This window comes from Talaromyces rugulosus, chromosome I, assembly GCF_013368755.1.
Source record: "Talaromyces rugulosus chromosome I, complete sequence".
NCBI classification, from domain to species: Eukaryota; Fungi; Ascomycota; class Eurotiomycetes; order Eurotiales; family Trichocomaceae; genus Talaromyces; species Talaromyces rugulosus.
This window is the reverse complement of record NC_049561.1, coordinates 3,141,162-3,148,827: the sequence shown is the minus strand read 5'-3', so window position 1 is coordinate 3,148,827 and position 7,666 is coordinate 3,141,162. Positions and strand designations below refer to the sequence as shown.

The following is a 7,666-nucleotide window of genomic DNA, read 5'->3' as shown; positions in this document are numbered from 1 at the left end:
TATAAAAAAAAATATAAAGCAGAGATATCTTTTAAAATAAGAGTATAGATATTATAAGTTAAATAATAGTAAATCTTATAAGATGAACTTTAAACTATTAAAGAATTCATTAAGAAATTCTTAGCAGCTGGTTATATTAGAGAATTAAAAGTAAAGGCTTCTATACAGACAATATTTATACTAAAATGTGATAAATTACTATAGATAATCATCGACTACAGAAAACTAAATAATATTATTAAAGATGATATAAATAAAGCACTATATTAAGAATAAAAAAGAGATTTATTGTAAGGTGCAAAAATTATGATAATATTTAACATTAAATAGGGATACTATAACCCGCCGGGAAAATCAAAAATCAACCTTTTGAAATTCAATGCTACTGGAAGGCATCCAGGGCTTCGCTATGGCCCCTGGACTCCCCAATATCGACAACCACCCCCTAGACCCAGGGGGGCAGGCGCTAGGTCTGGTGAACCCCGTAGGGGCCTATATAGGCACCCCAGCGGGGACAGCACCACCAGCGCCCCCCGAGGCAAGTGCAACAGTCCCTCAGAGCGAGGGCTTCTTGCCTAGCCTGGAAATCAACCCTAGGGAGTTGTTTCCCCCCCTAAGCAGCGTGCCAGGCTCCCAGGAAGCACCTAAAACTCTAGGGAAGAGACTACAGGAACACAGCCCTGACGGGGCAGAAAGAGCCCCCATGAAGGCCCTAATCGGCCCAGCCTACAAGGACATAGAACAGGCCTTATTAGGCTACTTTGCAAGCAGCAATAGCGCGCTACACGCGGAGATGGCCACTATAAAGGCCTATATGACCTCTCTGATAGAGGCTATGGAGCAGCGCCTCACAGGCCAATTAGGCGCTCTAGAGCGCCGTTTCTCAACCCTAGAAGCTCAACAGGCCTCCCCGAACGCCCCAAACCACCCCCTAAAGCCCCTATCGTAAGGGGGCGACCGCCAGGGCCCACGACAGCCTCTGCCATCCCAGGGGACGACGTTTGCAGAGGTCGCCCATGGCCCCCAAGCTAACCCGAATAGGGCCGCTAAGCCCATAGAGCCACGCAGAGCCTCACCCCCGATATCAAAACCACCCCCTGGGGTGAAGCCCGCAGCAGGCCCCCAGTAGGCCGATATAGCGGCCAGCAATGCCCAGGAGTGGCAAATCGTTACAAAAAAACGGGCTTACTCCCCGAACCAGCCCCCAAAAGTCCAAATAGACCCAGGGAGCCTGAAGCCTATTCGCGGAAGCAACAAAGGAGACCGCAGACTTATATTTAGGCATGAAAATGGCCGCACCACCTCTAGAAAGTCTAAAGCTGATGTCATCTTACAGCTTAACCGCTGCCTAGCCTAGGCAGGCTTCCCGAACTTCGCCAGGGTAATAGACGCCAATTACACCGAATCAGGGGCTATCTCAGCCCTATTAGACCAAGGAAGCACCATAGACTCGCTATTACCAGCCTATAAGGACCTATTAGTGGCTGCCTGCCACCGGGTCGACCCCACAGTCATCTCAGTGGAAGCAGACCAACAGTGGCACAAAATTAAGGTGCATGCGGTGCCAATAGCCCGCTATAGCGCCTCAGGACTAGGCCTAGCCAGGGAAGAAATTGAATTAGGGGGCACATACACCCTAATGAGAAACCCTACCTGGATCAAGCCGATAGCGGCTATCCAGACTAATAAGCAGCGTTTCTCTACTATCGTTATTACAGTAGGAGGCCTAGATGACGCCCGCAGGCTACTCGCCCGGGGCGTACGCTTCAGGGGCAACAGGCACCCTACCAGCCCCTATCACGAAGTGGGTAAAGACACCGTTTGCACCCAATGCTGCAGCATTGGCCACCGAACTTATAAAGACTGCAGCACCCGACCACCACTCTGCACCGTGTGTGCTGGTGCCCATAAAGCCCAAGAGCACACCTACAACATGCTAGACTGCAGAGCCCAAACAGGCCACCCATGCCTGCATACACCCACTAAATACAGCAACTGTAGGGGGAAGCACCAGGCTGATTCCCCAGGGTGCCCCAAGCTTCAGGAAGCCCACCGGCGACTCCATAAGCGCTTCCCTAGCGTAAAGATCATTATGCCCCCTCCCCCCCCTGAATAGACTGAATGGGAAGGCGTTGCTAAGGAGGCTTCTCCCCCAACCACTACCCAGGACACCCCCCAAGCCCCAAAGCTTAGGGAGGTCGATGACACTATGGAAGATGCCCCAGGGACATCACCCCTACCGTACTCATCCCCATGTCCAACACCAACGCCTGGAGCTGCAGCCCCTATTAATGTTGATTATTCAACATAATTGCGGCCATACCTACCCCACAACCTTAGGGGCTCTAAAAGCAGGGATAGAGCGGCAAATAGGCATTATATACCTGCAAGAGCCTTATATTGCTTATAACTTCTCCCACCCAGGCTATCTGCTGTACTGGCCAGGGAGGGAGAAGCGGGATCAACAGATGCTTATAGCTATCTATAAAGACCTTATAGGGGCGGTTAGGGTTGAGAACTGCACTAATTTAGTAGACCACCCCTATTTACAGGCCCTGGACATATGGGAAGCACTAATAATTAACAGGCATGCCCCCCGACGCACTAGAATAGTCAACTGCTATGATGTGTAGATTAAGGCCAGTTACTGGTGGTAAGGGGCCTTCCCTAGACGACGCCGGGCCATTGAGGACGCAGACTGGGACCTGCTTATAGTGGGTAGATGCCTATTAGTGGGTGATTTCAACGCCCATAGCCCTTCGTGGAACCCACTGGCCAAGGGCCGGGTTAACGCTGAGCCCTTGGAATAGCTTATAGAGCGGCACTCACTATATGTTAATAACCCACTGGGGGAGGCCACACGCTATAAGAAGACCGAGGGGGTGTCAATTATTGATTTAGCGTTATCCTCGCCAACCCTAGGGCCTCTGCAAGCCTGGGAGGTGGATAAGGATAAGCCTACAACATTTGACCATGAGCTTATCGTCCTAGCCTGGGAAGCCCTAGAACCCCCCCCAGGAGGAATCTCCGGGGAGATTACTGGGTGGCAGATAGAAGCTCTGCAGGTAAACGAGGAAGCCCTAAAGCTGGCCACAGCAGCTTGGGCCTCAGAGGCTGTAGGCTACCCTCCTCTTAGTGATTAATGTACCGAGGAAGACCTTGCTAGAGAGGCCAATTGGGTGCAGGACACCCTAACCAGCGTACTCGATAGGTATGCCAAAGCAGTACGGCTTTGTGCACGCTCTAAGCGGTGGTGGAAGCCAGAGCTGCGGCAAGCCTGGAGCTTATGGGCTGTAGCCTGTAAGCGGTGGCAGGCCCATGCCTGTACTGACACCGAATTCAAGGCTGCAAGAACCGCTTATTACTATGAAATAAAGGCGGCTAAAAGGACCTGCTGGGAGGCCTTCCTTGCTGAGGGAGGCCCTGGGGGGAAGGAAGAGTGGAAAAAGGGTTCTAACCCCACTGGGAACCCTTTTCTCAAAGGCCCTAGGGATGATTTGGAAAAGCCTTCTCCAGGAGATTCTAATAGGTGTTGGATAGCTTTATAGTATACTAAGCCATGGACTAATCCCACTACTCCAGCACTCCAAGGCCCGGATCTAGAGGCTTTCCTTACCACTACCATAGCCAATAAAAAAGCTCTAATCAGGGAAACGGCATTTCCTAACGCCCCCCATAGCTCCCCTCCTAGGGAGCTACTAGGTAGACAGGCCCACATATTTATAACGCTAGAGCGGGTGTATCAGGCCCTATTTAGCCAGAACATCAAGAAAGCTCTGGAGACCAATAGGCTCAATTTTAAAGCATGCTGGCTACTCTAGGCACTAGACTCGCCTTGAATCATAGGGATGGCTAGGCAGTGCTTTCGGCTTGGGGTGCACCCAGGGGCCTAGAAGACCGCTAAAGGCATCCTACTTTGGAAGCCAGGGAAGCCCAATTACACCCAGGTGAAGGCCTAGAGGGTGATAAGCTTGCTTAGCTGCCTGGGTAAGGTTATTAAGAAGCTGGCTACAGGCCTTATAACAGACTAGTGTGAGGCCCAGAAGGCTTTACACCCTGGATAAATGGGGTGCAGGCGGGGCTGTAGAGCTATTAACGCGGTGGCCTGCCTTATATAAACAGTGCACGAGGGATGGACTTAAAAGCTTCTCATAGGCACTATCTTTATTGATGTTATAGAGGCCTTCAACCATGTTGACCTCTATAAACTTAATAAGGCTATAGAAGCTGCAGGCCTAGATAATGACCTTATAAGGTAGATCTTATCCTTCCTTACAAATAGAAAGGTCAGCCTCGTAATTGACGGTTATAAAGCCCCTAAACAGCCTATTAACTCAGGGCTGCCCCAGGGCTCACTGGTCTCCCCAATCCTCTTTCTTATCTATATCCAGGGTATGTTTCAGGCTATGGAACAGCAGGTGCCAGGAATCAAGGCCTTGTCCTATGCCGATGACATAGACCTGGTAGCCTAGGGAAGCTCGGTCTCTGAGATCTGTAGGCAGCTAGAAGCAGCGGCAAAAGCTGCTATTAAGTGGGGACTGGCAAATAGCGTCAAATTCGACCCTAAAAAGATAGAGGCCATCCTATTCTCTAGGGCCACCAGCAGGGAACATAAAAATCAGGTCCAGGAAGCTAGGGTGCAGGTAGAAGATGCTTTAGTGACATTCTCCCCAACAGCCATCTGGTGGTTAGGGGTCTTACTAGATCTAAAGCTTACCCTCAAAGCCTACTATAAGTACCGCCTGCAAAAAGGTCAAAATACTGAAAGATGAGTGTGGGCACTGTGTAAGGCCCAGGGGCTTCCTTTAGGCCTGGCATAGTGAATCCAAAAGGCCACCGCGTAGTCAGTGGCGCTTTATGGGGCCGAGTTTTGGTGGCATGGGTAAAAGAACTGTCTAGAAGGACTGCAGGGCCTAATTAATAACTAGGCCTGGGTAGTCACAGGCATGCTAAAGTCTATCCTGTTAGGACCGCTTATAAGGAAGGCAGCTCTGGAACCAGCAGAGGCCTTATTAGATAGTAAATAGCGGCGGTATGCCCTGAGACTCCTAGGACTTTCCTAGGGGCATCCAGCAGTAGAAATACTCCTTATAACGTTTAGGGAGGGAGACGCCCATGCACAGCCTGGAGAGCAGCCACTAGAAGACCGAGCTTGGGTAACACCAACCCGCTGAGGCCCCTGGAAGCTGGGTATGGGCCTGGCCCGCAGGCTACGAGAGGCCTTGACCGCCGACCCCTCCCAGGGCTTTGAGCGTATAATAGAGCCTGGTAATAGGTCTATACCACTAGATTTCAGGATAGACTCCCCTGAAACCGCTATGCAATTAGCCTCAGACCCCCTAAGTGGGATAGGGAATACCGACCTTTACTCAGACGGTTCTAGGTTAGATGATCAGCGCGTAGGCGCTGCAGTAGCTTATAAGCCACTTATTGGTCTCTGGAGGTCGCGCCTAGCTCCCCTGGGCGCAGGCTTCGAAGTCTTTGATGCAGAACTAATAGGAGTAGTCGAAGCCCTAGAGTGGGTGCTGGCAGAGAATTTTATAGGGCCAATTAGGGTGTTTTTAGATGTTTAGGCCGCTATAAGCAGGCTCTAGCATACCTGGCCTGGCCCAGGGCAAGCCCTAGTGCTGTGGGCATATGATCTAGCCGGGGAACTACAGGCCACTGGCCGCAGGGTTACTATATGTTGGGTGCTAGGCCATAAAGGGGTCCTAGGCAATAAGGAGGCCGATAAGGCCGTTAAGAAAGCTGCAGGGAGGCCTTGTACAGGCAAGTACTCAGGCATCTCACTGGCCCATGCCCGGTGGGCATGCACCGAGACTTATAGCGCTATCAAGGCCAACTAGCTCACTGCAAAGCTTACAAGACGCACCCAACAGGTAGGCCAGGCCTACCAACCCCTCTAGGGATGGAAGCTTGACCTAATAGTGGCAAGCACCCCCAAGCACCTAATGCGGCGGTATTACCAATTCAAGACTGGCCACACCCCAATCAGGGCCTATCTGCACCGAATCAAGGCCTGAGACTCCCCTAATTGTTTAGGGTGCTCTAGGGGGACTAAGACGGTAAGACACCTTCTTATAAACTGTCGACAGTGGTGCCACCAGCGGGAAAAACTATATGCCGGCTTGGCCGAAGCGGGGGTAAAGGCCCCGCAGGATAGCGAGCAGTGCCCCGAAGCACGCCTATTCCAGGACCCAAAGGCCACTACAGCGCTGCTGGCGTTTATAGGGGCCATTAGGGAGCGAGAGGATAACCAACAGGCCTGGGAGCAGGCCTATAAGACTGATAATTGGGGCATTGAGGCCCTGGATGAGGGAGAGCGAGAGGGGGAAGGATAGCGGGCAGGGGCGGCCCGCTATTGTAGGCAACGCCCAAACGTTAGTGGCCATAAGGAGGGGGTAGTGGTTGCCACCCACTATAAGCCCCCGAATCGTCCTGCGCATATAAGCGGCATGGGGTGAGGAAAGTGCAAGATACCTTGAAAGCCTGGATCCAATGGGGGTAGAGGCACCGGCTTATGGGGGGCAACCCCTATAAGCAGGCCTAATCCACACGAATCGCTGTCTGTCATAGCCTAGGGCTCGGTATAGACGTTAAATTTGATTAAATAATAATAATAATAATAGGGATACTATAATCTATAGATAAAAAATAATAATATCTAGAAAATAGTATTCTTTATAGATTTGGGACTATATAAATAGCTAGTAGCGCTTATAGGACTTAAAAGGCTACTAGTAGAATTTGCAAGATTTATAATCTATATTTTATAAAAATACTTTAACCTCTTTGTTATAGTATACTTTAATGATATTATAGTCTACTCAAAAAACTTTAAGAAATATAATAATTATGTATAACTAATTATAACAAAACTTATAGAAATAGAATTAACTTTCAAAATTAAGAAATATAAATTCAACACTATATAAGTTAATTATCTAGGAATAATATATATAATAAATAGATTAGAAATACTAAAAGAAAAATTAGATACTATCTTTAAATAGTTAATCTTAATAAATATTTATAATATATAATCTTTTCTTAGAGCCAGCAGATATATTTAATAATATCTTGAGAAATACTTAGACGTTATAATACCAATAATAGAATTACTAAAAAAAGATAAACTATTTAATTAAACAGCAAAAAAACAATAATTTTTTAAAAATATTAAAGAACTTATTAAAATTATATTAATTTTATAACTATTTAATCTAGAATTACAAAGTATTTTATAAATAAATGTATCTAGATATACTCTTAAAGCAATCTATAAATAAATTAATAAAAAGAAAGAAATATAGATTATTGTATTCTACTTAAGAAAGTTTATATTAATAAAAATTAACTATGATATCTATAACTAAGAATTACTTATAATAGTTTAAATATTCTAATAATAGTAATACTATCTCTAAGAAATAAAATATAAAGTAATTATTAAAAGTGATTATTATAATTTAAAATACTTTATAATAATAAAAGAATTATCTGGAAAATAAATATAATAGACTAAAGAATTAGCTAAATTTAATTATAGGATTAAATATATTCCAGGAAAATAAAATATAGCTATAGATATATTAAGTAAACAACTAGATTATATAATCAGAATAGAATTCTCTAAAATAAACATTCTATAAGAAGAATTAGAAGT

The 7,666-nt window shown here is 46.7% G+C and overlaps 2 protein-coding genes across 2 annotated transcripts; both read left to right on the top strand.

Annotated features, from left to right (window-relative positions):
- Positions 1-379: 379 nt before the first annotated feature.
- TRUGW13939_01047 (uncharacterized protein) lies at positions 380-949 on the top strand (the record flags this gene model as incomplete). Its single annotated transcript, XM_035484253.1, has 1 exon — positions 380-949. The coding sequence occupies one exon, from the start codon at positions 380-382 to the stop codon at positions 947-949; it is 570 nt and encodes a 189-aa protein (XP_035340146.1).
- A 4,243-nt stretch (positions 950-5,192) lies between these two features.
- TRUGW13939_01046 (uncharacterized protein) lies at positions 5,193-6,341 on the top strand (the record flags this gene model as incomplete). Its single annotated transcript, XM_035484252.1, has 2 exons — positions 5,193-5,522; positions 6,096-6,341. 2 exons carry the CDS (start codon positions 5,193-5,195, stop codon positions 6,339-6,341), a joined length of 576 nt encoding a protein of 191 aa, XP_035340145.1.
- Positions 6,342-7,666: the final 1,325 nt, after the last annotated feature.